General features: G+C 39.4%; 1 protein-coding gene across 1 annotated transcript in view; it reads right to left on the reverse strand.

Moving 5' to 3' along the window:
* Positions 1–18,124, reverse strand: part of MED13 (mediator complex subunit 13) — a 125,785-nt gene that overhangs the window by 83,305 nt on the left and 24,356 nt on the right. The window contains exons 4-8 of the mRNA XM_005583888.5: positions 9,878–10,023; positions 8,224–8,421; positions 5,954–6,148; positions 4,367–4,529; positions 4,063–4,173 (exon numbers count right to left, since the gene is read on the reverse strand). Of these exons, the coding sequence (XP_005583945.1) occupies positions 4,063–4,173; positions 4,367–4,529; positions 5,954–6,148; positions 8,224–8,421; positions 9,878–10,023 (813 nt within the window). The remainder of the gene's footprint in view (positions 1–4,062; positions 4,174–4,366; positions 4,530–5,953; positions 6,149–8,223; positions 8,422–9,877; positions 10,024–18,124) is intronic.

Consider the following 18,124-nt stretch of genomic DNA (forward strand, 5'->3'; position numbering starts at 1 on the left):
CCAGGCGTGGTGGCCTGTGCCTGTAGTCCTGGCTATTCGGGAGGCTGAGGCAGGAGAACTGCTTGAACCCGGGAGGCGAGGGTGCAGTGAGCTCAGATCGCGCCACTGCACTCCCGTCTGCGAGACATCGTCTCAAACAAATAAAAAAAAATCATTTTCAGCTTACAGGCCATACAAAATAGGCAATGGGCCAAACATGGCCAATTCATTACCCTTTGCTGACCCTCATTCTTATACAAATTATGTTCAAGTTTAGGTGTGGTTTTTTAGCTATTTTAAACTGCTAAACAATAGCTAAATATATCTTTGTTTTTATTCCAATCTCTCTAACAGAGGTAAATTTTCAACAAAGTTGCCAGACTTTAAAAAATTACATATTCTTTAATCCAAAGAGAATTATTCAATAAATGCAAAGAATTCTTATGCAATATAAGAATATTCAATTTATGCAAAAACATAACAGCACATGTGAGAGACTCTGTTATTATATATTCAAACCAACAGCGCAAATGTAGAAAAACCTTGGCCCTAACCTGCAGGCACTCCATTTCTTTGGTTCACTTCCATGAGAAAGACAGGTGACCATCTATTCCATCACAAGTTCTGACTAGGGATGTCAAGACCATTATTGTTTACTTGACTGCAAAAGCCTATGATCTATGTTTAATCTGCAGGATAAAATCATAAACTCTAGGCAACATAATTTTAAAACTTCTCATAACCAAATCTTATCATAAGGCCTTAATATATAAACTAAATACATTTCTAAAGAATTCCACATTCATCTATTCTTCTACTAATCATTCAACCAATATAGTCCATTGGAAAGCTTGATGGTTTTGTCATGCTTTGACAGTTCTGCTCCCTTTTAAGTTTTTCCCTTATAGAATCCTATTTTCTGAATCTTACTTCAACATTTCACTTATAGCTGCCCAAAGAATGTTATCAGAAATAACTCCACAAAACCCAGCACTGTATTTACCATTTAAAAAAAAAGATTGTAGCTGGAAGCATTTCCCTTGAAAAGTGGCACAAGATAAGAATGCCCCCTCTCACTCCTATTCATAATAGTAGTGGAAGTCCTGGCCAGAAGAATCAGGGAGAAAAAAATAAAGGGCATTCAAATAGAAAGGAAGGAAGCGAAACTATCCCTGTTGACAGACAACATGATTCTAAACCTGGAAAACCCCAGTCTCAGCCCAAAAGCTCCTTCAACTGATAGACAACTTCAGTAAAATTTCAGGATACAAAATCACTGTACAAAAATCACTAGCATCCCTATATACCAACAACAACCAAGCTGAGAGCCAAATCAGAAATGTAATCCCATTCACATCTGCCACAAAAAGAGTAAAGTAACTGGGAATACAGTTAATCAGAGGGGTTAAAGAGCTCTACAATGAGAATTACAAAACACTGCTCAAAGAAACCAGAAATGATGCAAAAAAACAGAAAAACATTCCATGCTCATGGATAGAAAGAATCAATATCCTTCAAATGGCCATACTGCCCAAAGCAATTTGGATTCAATGTTATCAAACTACCAATGACATTCTTCACAGAACTAGGAAAAACTATTTTAAAATTTGTATGAAATCCAAAAACAGCCCAAATAGCCAAGGCAATCCTAAGCAAAAAGAAGAATGCTGGAGGCATCATGTTACCTTGCTTAAATGGTACTACAGGACTACAGTTACCAAAACAGCATGGTACTGATACTAAAACAGACACACAGACCAATGAAACAGAATAGAGAGCCCAGAAACAAGGATGCACTGCCACAACCATCTGATCTTTGACAAAACTCACAAAAACAAGCAATGAGGAAAGGACTCCCTATTCAATAAATGGTGCTGGTATAACTGGCTAGTCATATGCCGACGACTGAAACCAAACCACTTCCTTACACAATACACAAACATCAACTCAAGATGAATTAAAGACTTAAATGTAAAACCCAAAACTGTAAAAACCCTGGAAGACAACCCAGACAATACCATTCTGGACACAGAAATGGGCAAAAATTTCATGACAAAGATGGCAAAAGCAATCACAACAAAAGCAAAAATTGACAAATGGGATCTAATTAAACTAAAGAGCAGTTGCACAGCAACAGAAATTATCAACAGACTAAACAGATAACCTACATAACAGGAGAAAAGTTTTGCAAACTGTGCTGACAAATGTCTAATATCCAGTATCTAAAAAAACTTAAATTTATAAGAAAAAATAATCCTATTAAAAAGTGGGCAAAGGACATGAACACTTTTCAAAAGAAGACATATGTGCAGCCAACATGCATATGTAAAAAAGCTCAACATCACCGATCATTAGAGAAATGCAAATCAAAACCATAATGAGATAACATCTCACACCAGTCAGAATGGCTATTATTAAAAAGTCAAAAAGTAACAGACGCTGGCGAGATTGAGAAGGGAACATTTATACACTGTTGGTGGGAGTGAAAACAGTTCAACCATTGTGGAAAGCAGTGTGGTGATTCCTCAAAGAGCTACAACTACCATCTGACCCAGCAATCCCATTACTGGTTATATAACCAGGGAATATAACTCATTCTACCACAAAGACACATATACACAAATGTTCACTGCAGCACTATTCACAACAGCAAAGACGCAGAATCAACATAAGTGCCCATCAATGACAGACTGGATAAAGAAAATGTGGTACGTACACACCATGGAATACTGTGCAGCCATAAAAAAGAACGAGATCATGTCATCTGCAGGAACATGGATGAAGCTGGAGGTCATCATCCTTAGCACAGGAACAGAAAGCCAACTACTGCCTGTTCTCACCTATAAGTGGTAGCTAAATGATGATAACTCATGGACAGCAAGAAGGGTCCAACAGACACTGGGGTCTACTTCAGGGTAGAGGCTGGGAGGAGGGACAGGAGCAGAAAAAGTAACTACTGGGTACTAGGCTTAGTATCTGAGTGACAAAATAATCTACACAGCAAATCCCTGTGACATGAGTTTACCTATTTCACAAACCTGCACACGTAACCCTGAACCAAAAATAAAAGCTTAAAAAAAAAAGAATGTACTCTTCAAAACCCAATGCTGTATTTGCTATTAAAAAAAGATTGTATCATGAGGTCAGGAGATCCAGACCATCCTGGCTGACACAGTGAAACCCTGTCTCTACTAAAAATACATTAAGAATAATAATTTAAAAAAATTAGCTGGGCATGGTGGCGTGTGCCTGTAGTCCCAACTACTCCTACTTTATGGTGGCTGAGGCAGGAGAATGGCGTGAACCTGGGAGGTGGAGCTTGCAGTGAGCTGAGATCGCGTCACTGCACTCCAGCCCAGGAGAAAGAGCAAGACTCCATCTCAAAAAAAAAAAAAAAAAAAAAAAAAAGACTGTAGGCCAGGTATGGTGGCTCACACCTGTAATCCTAGCACTTTGGAAAACCAAGGGGAGGATTGTTTTGAGGCTAGGAGTTCAAAACCAGTCTGGACAATATACCAAGATCCCCTCTCCACAAATTTTTTTTTTTCTTTTAATTAGCCAGATGTGGTGGCACAAGCCTGTAATCCTATCTATTTGGGAGGCTGGGGCAGGAGGATCGCCTGAGGCCAGGAGTTTGAGGCTGCAGAGAGCCATGATTACTCCAGCCTGGGCAACAAACCAAGACCCTGTCTCTTTATTTTTTAAAAAAGAAAGAACTTTTGGGAGAAATTTCTCAGGCAGTGCCATTGAGGAAGGAATGCTTTTCTCACAAGACTTATATGCCTTTTATATCTTATAGATGCTATATATACCATAGCCCCATATAAAATAGTATTTTATTTAGCCACTAGGAAACAAAACTTTCAGAGTCCGCCTCTGGTAACAGTGAATGAACTGAAGGATTATATCTACATGTATTTCTATAATCAGCTTCAAATTCCTGAAATCTTTTTCTTGAATTTTCTTTTGAAAAAAATCCTAATATCACGTTCATGTAAGCTATCTCAAATAAAGTGGGCATAAGCATTCAGTGGCATAAGAAACTATCACACATAGGCATCAATTGATCAGGAAATAATCTACCTCAAACAACTGCAATTTGTTCTTTGTGTGGCTTCAACAAAGTCCCAGGATGCCACTTTAGCAGCTGTCACTTCTTCGCACAGACCACCTGATGAAGCAGAATACTTCCTCCTAAGATTTAAAGTTACAAAATTCTTTAGAATTCATTAAATTTTCCATTAAACCTCAATGTACCATTAAAATTAATTTTAAAGATCAACGTTATGAGTTAAAGAAAAATCAAATAAATGACGGTTTATACTTTAGATATCTTCTAAGTAATTATCAACATGCAATTTTTGAACTTATAAATGAAAATACACACTTGTTCTGTGCTCTGTTCATATTGCATTCTTGCCAAACTCTATCCACCACATGATTTGCTAATTTTCTGGGTATTTTCCCACCATGGTGGCTAGTACTATCGGAGTTGAAGCCATCAGATACTGAAGAAAATTTGACCCACTTCTGGGCAGACTGAGGATCAACTGAAAACAAAACAAAAAAACAGGCTGTAGGAGAATAAAGGTAGGTTTAAAGTAACATTATTTGGGTTTTTTATTAATTTGTGATACAAGCTGCTCCAGCTATCTGGTAAAATTATTTGTATTTTGAGACAAAAAGCACGCTACTTTTTGGAACCAGATCTCATTAGGCAAATGTGGCAGTCAAGTACATCTCTGTAACCTAGCACTCTCAGCGCCAAGAGCGGGGTTCTCAGGAGCCAGGCAGGGCCAGCACAGGGTGGTGTGTGGAGGGAGGTGGGCTGAGGGCGAGGAAGGAGGTGTCCATGGATCATGCTGTATAAGCAAACCAGACTACCCTGATGCCCAGTGACATCATCAAGGTTGGGGGCTGGCCAGAGGTGGGTAGACTGGAAGGACTCAGGAGTAGTGTGAAGGGTCCCTGGACACCAGCCATGGAGCTGCTGCACAGAGCCTGACTTCCACATCAAGGTGGGGTATGGAGCCCAGAATGAGCCCCTACAGCGGCAGCACTCTGGCCCTTCTGTCCCTGCCAGCCTCTGACCTGGGTCAGTCAATGACTGCTGGACTCTAGCCAAACACTTTGGTGTTCTCATTTAGTTGGAAATCAGACAGTCTTTTTTGTAAGGTCAGCTGAGCATAAGCATATTTCCCCTCCATTGTAAAAAGCTCTTCTGTGTTTCTGTATGTTTATCCTCCATTGTAAAAAGTTCTTCTGTGTTTTGTTTTAAAGGTAGATGGAGGGAGGGCAGGGATATAAACCTGTTGCATCAATCGATGGGTCAGAGCTTTAGCATATGCATATGTCCTTCTGAGTGACAGGGCATTTTGCTGAAAATAAGCACCTTGGTAACTAAACCGTTTTTAATAGCTAAAATGCTTAATTCTGTATTGACAGTTACTATAAAAGCTTGGGTTTATTTTTGTAGGACGTAGGTGCTAAGAATTAGAACACAGCAATGGGCTGCTCTGTTGGAGTAAATTTTAATTATAAACACACAAATCTTTAAAAATAAAAGCACGCTACTTTTAAATACAGAAAGCAAAATATCTAAAACAGGGAATGCAAACTGGATGGCAGTGTATCAACACTGATTTTCTGACTAAGAGGACTGAATAACAGTTGTATAGGAGAGTGTCCTTAATTTTGGGAAATACACTGAGTACACAGGAGTGATGGGACATCACATCTGTAGCCTGTTCTCAAATGGTTCAGAAAAAGACCAATGATAATGAATGTACATATATACAGAGAGGGTAAAGGAGTAAATAACAACAGTTTGGAAATCTGGCTAAGGAAATTACTTGTACTATGCTTGTAACTTCTCAAGAAGTTTGAAACTATTTCAAAATAAATTATTTCTTAAGTACTTACTGTACACAAAGTAACAGATTACCAGAGCTGATGAGACAAATTACTACTATACCTGTTTGGACTTCCTCAGGAGATGTAGGTGGTGTAAGCGTAACTGAAGACATAGCAGGATCTCTTGTGGAAGCAGGCACTTGGTGGACACCCAAGCAAGAAGATGAACAGTGAGTAGATCCCACAGGGCTAGGAGTAGGAATGTCTGACTGAGGGACTAGAACAAAGCATGCTGGGTAGATCATTCGGACACCAGCTGAAAGGAAAAAAAATGGGACAAGAAAACCAATTACCTTTGTGACTAGTGAATCAGTCACACTCAAAAGTACTATAATGGAAAAGTAGGTATCACATCTGTACAAATAAAAATACATTTTTATAAATATAAGCTTCTTTGGCATAAGTTTTTCTTTTCTTTTTTAGAAGAAACCATAATAAACCACAATAAGCTGCCAGTGGTGGTTACCTTTGCTGAGAGAGATCTGGAAAAAGGCAGCTTTCCTTTTAATTTTTTAGATTTCTAGAAATGCGTTTTTTAAATCTTTGTTTGCATCTCTGACCAACTTAATGTGTATTACTTTTTCAATTTTATTTTTTAAGTTTAACAAAGGTAATCTGGACACTAGAATTACAAACCATTTTCTATTTACTTTTCTATATGCCTCTTTTAAAAACCTAAAAAATGTGTGTGTTTTGTTTCCGTTTTTGTCACAACTGCTCTGGTAATGTGTTTATTAAAAGTGAACACTGGTAATCTTTTTATTGAAAAAAAAAAAAAAGGCCAGGAGCCGTGGCTCACACCTGTAATCCTGGCACTCTGGAAGGCTGAGGTGGGTGGGTCATTTGAAGTCTGGCCAACATGGCTAAACCCCATCTCTACTAAAAATACAAAATTTAGCTGGGCATGGTGGCGGGCACCTGTAATCCCAGCTACTAGGGAGGGTGAGGCAGGAGAACTGCTTGAGCCCAGGAGGTAGAGGTTGCAGTGAGCAAAGATCGCACCATTGCACTCCAGCCTGGGCAGCGACAAAGCGAGATTCCATCTCAAAAAAAATAAATAAATAAAAGACGAAATGAGGTGATCTTCATGTGTAACATTACCATTAGATTCCCTTAAATACAATACGGTAGATTCTAATTCCAATTATCTGCTAGATTATATTTTCTCCATGCCTCCTCTCATGCCTCTCCGAGGTAGAGTATATGTCTTCACTCCATTGTCAAGCTATGTGACTTGCTCTGGAATGTAAGCATGTGATATAAGCCACATCCTAACAGAGCTTTAAATGTGCTTGTAGGGTCAGGCAGCTTCTCTCACTTCTGTCTTCTACTATGAGATTAACATGTTCTGGATACCAGTACTTTGTTAACCTGGGTCCCTGAATGAGAAGACATAGAGAATATAGCCAATCTGAAAAAATCTGACCCTTTTGCGCTGGGCGCAGTGACTCATGCCAGTAATCCCAGCACTCTGGGAGGCCAAGGTAGGTGGATCCCTTGAGGTCAGGAACTTGAGACCAGCCTGGCCAACATGGCAAAACTCCATCTCTACTAAAATTACAAAAATTAGCTGGGCATGGTGGCGTGCACCTGTAATCCCAGCTACTAGCAAGGCTGAGGCAGGAGAAGCACTTGAACCTGGGAGGCAGAGGAGGTTTCAGTGAGCCAAGACCGCGCTATTGCATTCCAACCTGGGCAACAGAGTGAGACTCCGTCTCAAAAAATAAAAAAATAATAAAAAAAACCAATCTGACCCTTTTGGCAGGCAGAGCATGCAAAGTCATAAATTCTTTAGTTACATTTTCTGTCTCTTAAGTTATTGGAAGTGATAGTTTTACGAAACATTAAAACATCACATAACACAGGCTGTCAACTTTTCAGCCTTCAAATATTAATTAATTCACAATTAAATGTCCCATTCTAAGCATGCTTCTCTCTAGACAGAATCTATTTCCCTGCCCAAATGACTTTGGCTTGGCCATTTAACTAGTTTTGTCTAATGCAATGTGAGCAGATGCAACATATAACATATCCCAGCAGAAGCTTTGAGTACACTTACATGGTTTGGTTCAGTCCCTATTATTCTTCTGTTCTCGTAAGAACAGTATGTCCTAGCTACTGGGATACTCATTTAACCTAGGTTACAGAATGAGCAGATACATGGAGCCAAGCCACAGCTAAGATGCAGCCCTTAAGTAATGTGGGCAAGAAATAAGAAATAAATCTTTGGTGTTGAAAGCCACTGAGTTATTAGACTTGTTATTGAGCAAAATATAACTAATACATACAATCATGCGTTTTCCCCTTAGGAATAATACTCAGCATACATACCAACAAGAACTTCTACTGCAGCTAAAGAATCATCTTCCCAATCCATATCTTCCTGCTTTTCTTCAGACATCTCCTTCAAGCAACATGAGATAGGATAGAACTGTTTCCATTCACCAATTAATTTTTTTGTAGCTGAATCAGACATCTTGAATGCCTGTCCTGTGAGAGTGCCATTTAGTCCAAATGGGCATAAGATAACTAGAAACCCAAAGCAGACATCAAATAAGTAACTAAAGACTGTTTTACCAAATAAGAACACAGTGAACAATGTGGCAAGTGATCGTGCAGTTATAAAAAAGAAAAGGAAACCAATAATAACCATTCCAGAGAAAAATAAATTTATTATACTTCGTTATTGTGAAGATAAAGTACAACACTGAGTTTATTACATAAACTGTTAAAAATTTGTCTGCCCAGGCTGGGTGCAGTGGTTCACGCCTGTAATCCCAGCATTTTGGGAGGCTGAGGCGGGCGGATCACCTGAGGTCAGGAGTTCAAGACCAGCCTGGTCAACGTGGTGAAACCCTGTCTCTAATGAAATACAAAAAAATTAGCTGGGTGTGGTGGCACATGCTTGCAATCCCAGCTACTCAGGAGGGTGAGGCAGGAGAATTGCTTGAACTGGGGAGGCAGAGGCTGCAGTGAGCCAAGATGGCACCACTGCACTCTAGCCTGGGCAACAGAGGGAGACTTCATCTCAAAAAAAAAAAGAAAAAAGAAAAAAAATTGTCTGCCCAAACACTTAAGAATTTTAACAGAAGCTGGGAATATTTGTGTATCCTTCAATTTACTTTGACTCCCACTGAGAAAAAGCATTCTAAGAAAAAGCTATCTGAGGAAAAACAATATAGATATATAAATCTAAATATTTATAATGTACTGCCATGTAAACTTTAAAAAGCAAATATTAGGTTTAAAGTTAAAATAAGAACACACTGCCAAGCCTTAAAAGCAATTCAGCAAGCTTATAAAATATTTCTTCTAGAATTCAACTGTTTTCATAGTATAAATAGTATCAAAAGTCCGTTTGTAGCTATGTTACACATGGCTTTGGCCAGGCAAGGTGGCTCACACCTATAATCCCAGCACTTTGGGAGGCCGAGGCAGGTGGATCACTTGAGGTCAGGCGTTCAAGACCAGCCTGGCCAACACAATGAAACCGAGTTCTACTTAAGAAATACAAACATTAGCCAAGCGTGGTGGCTCGCGCCTGCAATCCCAGCTACGCAGGAGGCTGAGGCAGAATTGCTTGAAACCGGGAAGTGGAGGTTGCAGTGAACCGAGATCATGCCACTGCACTCCAGCCTGGGCAACAGAGCGAAACTCCATGTCGAAAAACAAAAACAAACAACAAACAAAACATGGCTTATATGACCTGACGCCCAAGATAACCTTGAAAACGTTAACACATATAAATCCAATATGCTATCTAAAAGAACACTTTAAACTACTTCACCATTCACGGTCAAGAATTATTGGTAATACCTGTATTTAAAAATGTAGCAACACTCTAATGGGGGAGAAGAAAGTAAATGACATCAAAATCATCATTAGGCTAAAGATCGGGGGAATTCCATCAATCCCCAAATGTAAAATTATGAAGTTCAATAAGGATCTTTCAATAAAAGATCAAATACCTAATATAATAATCTACCTTGAAATGGGCTATTAGACTGTTGAGCAAGGGTGATATGCTCTTCACTGAGAAGGTATACAGGTTGATGTTGGTTAATTTCCACACTGGTACAAACATTGCTGTCTCCATGCAAGAAAAAGGTGAAGGAGCAGGACAAGTGTTCACTAAAAAACAAGAAAAAGTTATATCTTAGTGATGGCTAGTGGCCAAAAATGTTAACTTGTTTTTCTTTATTAGGAAGTATGCAAAAATTCATACTCTATTTTGCCCAGAAATTCTACTTCATCAGAAGGAAAAAAATCATGGATATGAGCAAAGACTTAGCTATAAGAAAAGTTCTTTACAACACTGTTTATAGTAGAAAAGGCTGCAAATAGAGGAACCAGTTAAATGAGTTAGGTACATTCACACATAGAATTATTATATAGCCACAACAATAAGTTAAAGTAGAAGAGTAGGTTTATTGGAAAGGGATAGGCTACCAAAATAGTAGGGTCAATTTTTTTCTTTTTCTTTTTTAAAGAAAGAGAGAGGGTCTCACTGCATTGCCCAGGCTGGCTCGTAACTCCTGGGCTCAAGGGATCCTCTAACCTCAGCCTCCAAAGCAGCTGAGACTACAGGCATGGGCCACTGTACCCAGCTCTTTTTTTTTTCTTTAAGAAAAAAAGTTTTCTTTGGATAAAGAAAATAAAGGCGGACAAAAGAATTAATGGTGACTCAATTTTTATTTTTGCCTATTTTCCCCTCTATATAAGAAACTAAATACAAATATGTTTCTCACTTTATTAATTTTCAATGGGGCTAATAATCATTTAATGCAATCCCCTCCCAACCAATAACATTACTTCAAAGCAACAATGGGTCTTACAGTTGAAAGCATCCTAGAACCAAGAATATATGCAAAATAGTACACCTTAACGAAATTCAGGTATGGCTGAGTATACAGGTTGGAAAATAAAAGTTCCCAAGGACACCAAGATAAAATTTAGAAGGGTCAAATTGCCCATAAGAGGATAAGATTGTACACTAAGAAGAATAAACTCTTCTTCTTCCTTCTCCACACATTTATCTTAATAATTCATCTTTAAAAACCAGTTTTTTAAACTATGATGATTAATCAACTCAAAATCTGTTTTATATATGTATAAGCCCTCTTGAATTTCTTCTGGTTAAGCAGAACATAGTGAATTAAAATTATAGTAAAAGTAATGCTAGAGTTAACAGAAGTGGGAAAATAGATGGTCGAAAAGAGGTGAAAAGCAATACAGAGCTAAGAATTTCTATATCTTATACATATGGAGTCGATACAAAATGTCTAAACTTGATAGAACAAGAAATACAAATTTAAGCATGTTATTCAAGTTACAAATGTAACTGACAAAGGCTAGTCTGAAGGTAGTGAGTTACCTCAATTGACTGTTCAGTTAGTGCAGACAGAACTTGTTCTACTCTTTCCCCTTTCCACTACTGCATGTGACTAGTCTAAAAAATGCTTTTAATAGAAATACAATTTTTTTAGGATGGGCACAGTGGCTCACATCTATAATTCCAGCACTTGGAAGGTGGGTGGATCACTTGAGGCCAAGAGTTCGAGACCAGGAAGGCCAAAATGGTGAAACCTCCATCTCCCTAAAAATACAAAAAATTAGCCAAGCGCGGTGGCAGGTGCCTGTAATCCCAGCTACTTGGGAGGCTGAGGCACTTGAATCCAGGATGTGGAGGCTGCAGTGAGCTAAGATCGCACCACTGCATTCCAGCATGGGCGACAGAGTAAGACTCTGTCTCAAAAAAAATAAAATAAATAAGTAAATAAAAATAAAACAAAAATTAATATAACTGACAGAAAAACTTAACTTAAAAAAAAAAAAAACCAACAACAACAAAAAAACTTACTGTTCTTGTTAAGAAAGCAGTGACAATGGCTGGGAATGGTGGCTCATTCCTGTAATCCCAGCACTTTGGGAGGCTGAGGCGGGAGAATAACTTGAGGTCAGGAGTTTGAAACCAGCCTGGCCAACATGGCGAAACCCTGCCTCTACTAAATACACAAAAATTAGCCAGGCGTGGTGGCAGGCACCTGTAGTCCCAGCTACTCAGGAGGCTGAGGCAAGAGAATTGCTTGAACCCGGGAGGCAGAAACTGAAGTGAGCCAAGATTGTGCCACTGCATTCCCAGCCTGGGCAACAGAGCAAGACTCTGTGGGACGGGACGGGACGGGACGGGACGGCACGGGACGGAAAGGGACGGGAAGGGAAGGGAAGGGAAGGGAAGGGAAGGGAAGGAAAAAGGGAAGGAAAGGGAAGGAAAGGGAAGGAAAGGGAAGGGAAGGGAAGGGAAGGAAAGGAAAGAGGGAAGAGGGAAGAGGGAAGGGGAAAAGGAAAAGGAAAAAGGAAAGGAAAAAGGAAAGGAAAAAGGAAAGGAAAAAGGAAAGAAAAGGAAGAAAGAAAGAAAGAAGGAAAGGAAGGAAGGAAGGAAGGAAAGAAAAAGAAAGAAAGAAAAAGAAAGAGAGAAAGAAAGAAAGAGCAGTGACATTGTTGAAAGTTGATAAATCAAGGCCCAGAGACAGTATAAAAATCTCTGGAATTATGACAGTAACCACCAGAAGTAAAACAAAGTTTAAAAAAAAAAAAAAACCAACCTGGTTACTTCTGGGGAAGGGACTTGGATACATGAGCAGGAATCCTTAAGGTTTTTTAATTTATAATACCATTCTGTTCTGCTTGAATTATATTAAAGTTTAATTTTTATAAATTATAAATTCTATATATTAATCAGTCATTACTATACATTTCCTCACGTCAATAATTTTTATTTTTATTTAATAAAGTTTTATTAAGAAATAATTTTAAGGCCGGGCGCGGTGGCTCAAGCCTGTAATCTCAGCACTTTGGGAGGCCGAGACGGGCGGATCACGAGGTCAGGAGATCGAGACCATCCTGGCTAACACGGTGAAACCCCGTCTCTACTAAAAAAATACAAAAAACTAGCCGGTTGAGGTGGCGGGCGCCTGTAGTCCCAGCTACTCGGGAGGCTGAGGCAGGAGAATGGCGTGAACCCAGGAGGCGGAGCTTGCATTGAGCTGAGATCCGGCCACTGCACTCCAGCCTGGGTGACAGAGCGAGACTCCGTCTTAAAAAAAAAAAAAAGAAATAATTTTAAATTTACAGAAAAGTTGCAAAGACAGCATAGGGAGTTCCCATATACCCTTCACCCAATTTCCCCTAATGTTAATGAACATCTTAGATAATCATGCTACCTTTGTCAAACAAGCAATTAACAATGATACACTACTATTAACCAAACTCCAGTCTTTATTTGGATTTTCTACTTATGTACTTTCTGTGTTCCAGGATCCAATCCAAGATACCACATTGCATTTAACCAACAGTTTATAATAAAAGAAAAAAAAAAATAAGCTTGTTTCTAACTCTGATTAAAATGTTAATCTTGGCCAGGCGCAGTGGCTCATTCCTGTAATCCCAGCACTTTGGGACGCCGAGGCAGGCAGATCACGAGGTCAGGAGTTCGACACTACTCCGTGCCGTATGGTGAAACCCCATCTCTACTGAAAAATACAAAAATTAGCTGGGTGTGGTGGCATGCGCCTATAGTTCCAGCTACTCGGAAGGCTGAGGCAGGAGAACTGCCTGAACTCGGGAGGCGGAGGTTGCAGTGAGCCGAGATCACGCCACTGCACTCCAGCCTGGGAGACAGAGTGAGACTCCATCTTTAAAAAAAAAAAAAAAAAAAGTTAATCTTATTGGAATAATTATTGGTTGAAGAATTATGAAGACTAAAGACATTTGCTTTAGTAAAAAGGGTATATATCTAAAATAACCACAAAATCAAGATAAGAGACTGTTAATAATAACTTTGAGAACTATCCACTCAGGAACGAACCATTGCTATTGCTTATTTAAAGGGAAAAACTGAAAGCCAGGTGTGGTAGCTCAAAACTGTAATCCCAGCTACTGGAGAGGCAGAGTTGAGAGGATCACTTGAGGTACAGAGTTCAAGGCCAGCTTGGCAACATAACAAGAGCCTGTCTCTACAAAAAATTTAAAAAACAGCAAGCCATGGTGGCACACATCTATAGTCCCAGACACTCAAGAGGCTGAGGCAGGAGAATTGCTTGAGCCCAGGAGTATGAAGCTGCAGTGAGCTATAATCGCACCACTGCTCTCTGGCCTGGACAACAGAGCAAGACCCTATCTCAAAATAAATAAATAAATAAAAGAATATGACCAGACTGGCCCACTGGCCAAAGGAGAATGAGAAATAATACGGAATAGATCTCTACCTAATCTGTAGTTTAAAGCATAAAGTATGGCATCAACTGGCTAACCACTCCCCACCTCCACCACCTCAAGTTGACCTCCAGTTACACGAATGAGAATACATAACTGCTATTTTTAAGCCACTAAGTTTTGGGGATGGTTTCATTACAGTAAAATAACCAATACAGAAATTAGTACCAAAAGTGAGGTGCTGCCAAAACAAAAACCTGAAACATGTGGCTTCTGCTCTGGGACTAGATGGTAGGTGGGGAGTAATCTAGGACACTAGAGAAATGATGAGGAAGCTACTTATGAGAGACTGGGAAATGATGACCTATGCTATATAATGGAGAAACACTTTGTGGAATCATTGCCAGAAATAATCTGCAAGGCAGAAAATGTACCTAACGAACTTAAAGAACAGATCAAGTGAAAATGTAAATTGGTTTTGAAGAGCTATACTAGATAAAGTACTAAAAGAGATGAATACAGAAAAGAGCTTACTGGCTTGCAAGCATAATTTAGAGAGAATATAGGCAACTCAGGACCAGCAGGGTTGGAAAATGAAACAAATACATGGTGCCATTACACTGACTCAGCGAAAAGATCAAATCAAGAGTGTGACTCTAATATCCTGTTATAAACATCAAATATGATTTTTGATACTAGTTGAAACATTAAGATTTGGGTTTTTTCCTCATAGTTTTAAGCCTCCATGCATTTACTTTTCTCAAAGAAACTTTTTAATGTAAACAATCATATGCTACAAATTTTCTTCTGCATGGGAATGCACATATAGCCATATTTGTGCTTTTCTTTCTTTTGAATGTCCTCTTTTCTGACACAATTTTTCTATATAACTGAGGATGAGTTACAAAGTATGTAAAGACATAAAAGATAATTTCTAAACAGTATTTTTGTCTTAGAAAATCACTTATATTTAATAATTCTGAGAAGAATATGTCCATTATGCTTATTATATGTACTGACATACAACACAGGCAGAAACCAATTTTCAAAGCATTTTTCTCTCTTAACTATAATAAAGGACATGAGAATCTAAAAGCAAGACCAAATGCTAAAAACTTAAATGAAAAACTGATAGTCAACCAGCTAGAATTACTATGTATTTTTCAATATTACAAGCTTTTTACATGTTTTTCAGGCAACCTTAGACGACTAATGCATGTCTTGGTAGGGAGGCAAATCTTTAAAAAGAATTCTAAGAATTATTAACTAAAAATACCATGCTAAGGAAAACATTTATTAAGGAAGAGCTGGGTGTGGTGGTGAGCACCTGTAGTCCCAGCTACCCAAGAGGCTGAGGGTGGGAGGATACTTGAGGCCAAGAGTTGAAGCATGCAGTGCACTTTGAGTCTGTGAATAACCACTGCACTCCAGCCTGGGCAATAGGGTGAGACCCATTTCTTTAAAAAAAAAAAAAAAAAAAAGAGAGACAGACAGAAGAGACTCAAGCAAGAATAACCTACTATATAGAGAAATTGTAATTTGATTCATTTTAGGGTAAGTATGCTACAGAAATGATTACGAAAGCTGTGTGCTTACTTAGCTATTGAACAGTAAATTTTTAAAATCTAAATTGCCAATACTTCCAAGAATATTTATAAGTAAAAGCAATAACCTAAAACAGTCTCATGGTCTTTATCTTTAAAAGACAAAGAGGGCCAGGCGCAGTGGCTCACACTTGTAATCCCAGCACTTTGGGAGGCTGAGGTGGGCGGATCACCTAAGGAGTTTGAGACCAACCTGGCCAACTTGGCAAAACCTCATCTCTACTAAAAATACAAAAAAAATTAGCCGAGTGTGGTAGTGTGCGCCTGTAATCCCAGCTACACAGGAGGCTGAGGCATGAGAATCGCCTGAACCCAGGAGACGCAGGTTGCATTGAGCCAAGACCACACCACTGCACTCCAGCCTGGGTGACAGAGCAAGACTCCATCTCAAAAAAAAAAAAAGAGGCCTGTAATCCCAGCACTTTGGGAGGGCAAGACAGGCAGATCGTTTGAGCCCAGCCTGGCCAACACGGTGAAATTCCGTCTCTACTAAAAATACAAAAATTAGCTGGGTGTGGTGGCACACACCTGTAATCCCAGTTACTCGAGAGGCTGAGGCAGGAGAACCACTTGAACCCAGGGAGGCAGAGATTGCAGTGAGTCGAGATCTTGCCACTGCACTTCAGCCTGGGAAACAGTGAGACTTCATCTCAAAAATTAAAAAAAAAAAAAAAAAAAAAGACAAAGCGGCTAGGAGACCTGAACTTTATCTACTGTTCCTTTAATCAGTGGAGTATAATTCTTAAAAAACACAGCTTTCAACTGTTTCATTTTATACACGAAATATTAAATAAGATAATTTAAAAACAGCCAGCCATGCCTATAATCTCAGCACTTGGGAGGCTGAGGCAAGAGGAGTTGGGCTTGAGCCCAGGAGTTTGGGACCAGCCTGGGCAGCACAGTAAGACCCTATCTCCACAAAAAAACTTAAAAATTAGCCAGGTGAGGTGGTGCATGCCTGTGGTCCCAGCTACTCGAGAGGCTGAGGTTGAGGTAGAAGGAACATTTGAGCCTGAGAGGTTGAGGGTGCAGTGAGCTATGATGACACCACCGCCCTCTGGTCTCCAAACAAAAAAAAGATATTTAAAATGGATTTTTCTCATGACAAAGCATTTTAAAAGATTTTAAAAATTATTTTAAAAGCATTTTTAATATTTTAAAAATCTATTTTCCTGAAAATATTGTAATATCAGAAATGCTTAAAAATACATTAATTTGACCTATCTTAAATGTTATTTAGGAAAAAAAGTTTACTCTAGTATGTATAAAATCATAAAAGTCATCTTTCAACTTTCCTAACAGTCTTTCCAGTGAGCACTTACCCACTTTATTTTTTAATTTTATGGTGTAGAGACAGGTTCTCACTGGAGTGCAGTGGTACAATCGTAGCTTGCTGCGGTCTCAAACTACCGGGCTCAAGCAATCCTCCCATCTCACCCTCTGGAGTAGCTGGGACTACAGGTGTGCGCTACCATACCCACCTAATTTTTTTTTTTTTTTTTTTTGCTAGAGATGGCAGGGGCGGGGGCTCACTATGTTGCCCAGGCTGGCCTCAAACTCCTGGCCTCAAGCAATCCCCCACCTTGGCCTCCCAAAGTGCTGAGATTACAAGCATGAGCTAACTTCATCTGGCCCCATTTTATCTTTTAAATAAGAAAATAAAATTTGGCTTCTTGATGTAAAGGGATAAACTGGTCTCCAAGGAGTCTTTGTAGCAATCCAATATACCAAAATACAAAACATGTAACCAATGGTCTCAGCTACCACTGTATATCTGCCACTACCCTATTTACTAACAACACTTAATCCCAGCGGTCTATGATCAAAGAAAAATCACTACCTCCTACACTGCTAGCATATAATCCCAGTATACAATAGTCTGATCTTATTGTAACAGACAATGGTTTAAAATAAACCAAGTTTGTATGTGATACTGGAGGGAAACAATATTCTAAATATGTGATACAATTTGAGATTTTTTTTTTTGAGACAGAGACTTGCTCTGTTGCCCAGGATGGAGTGCAGTGATGCAACCTTGGCTCACTACAGCCTCCGCTTCCCAGGTTCAAGTGATTCTTCTGCCTCTGCCTCCTGAGTAGCTGGGATTACAGGCGCCCATGACCATGCCCAGCTAATTTTTGTATTTTTAGTAGAGACAGGGTTTTACCATGTTGGCCAGACTGGTCTCAAACTCCTGACCCTCAAGTGATCTGCCCACCTCAGCCTCCCAAAGTGCTACAATTACAGGCATGAGCCACTGCACCCAGCAGAGATTTTTTTTTTTTTTTTTGAGACCGTTTCACTCTTGTCACCAAGGCTGGAGTGCAACGGCATGATCTTGGCTCACTGCAACCTCCGCCTCCTGGGTTCAAGCAATTCTCCTGCCTCAGCTTCCCAAGTAGCTGGGATGACAG

Source organism: Macaca fascicularis, chromosome 16, assembly GCF_037993035.2.
Source record: "Macaca fascicularis isolate 582-1 chromosome 16, T2T-MFA8v1.1".
Lineage (NCBI taxonomy): Eukaryota > Metazoa > Chordata > Mammalia > Primates > Cercopithecidae > Macaca > Macaca fascicularis.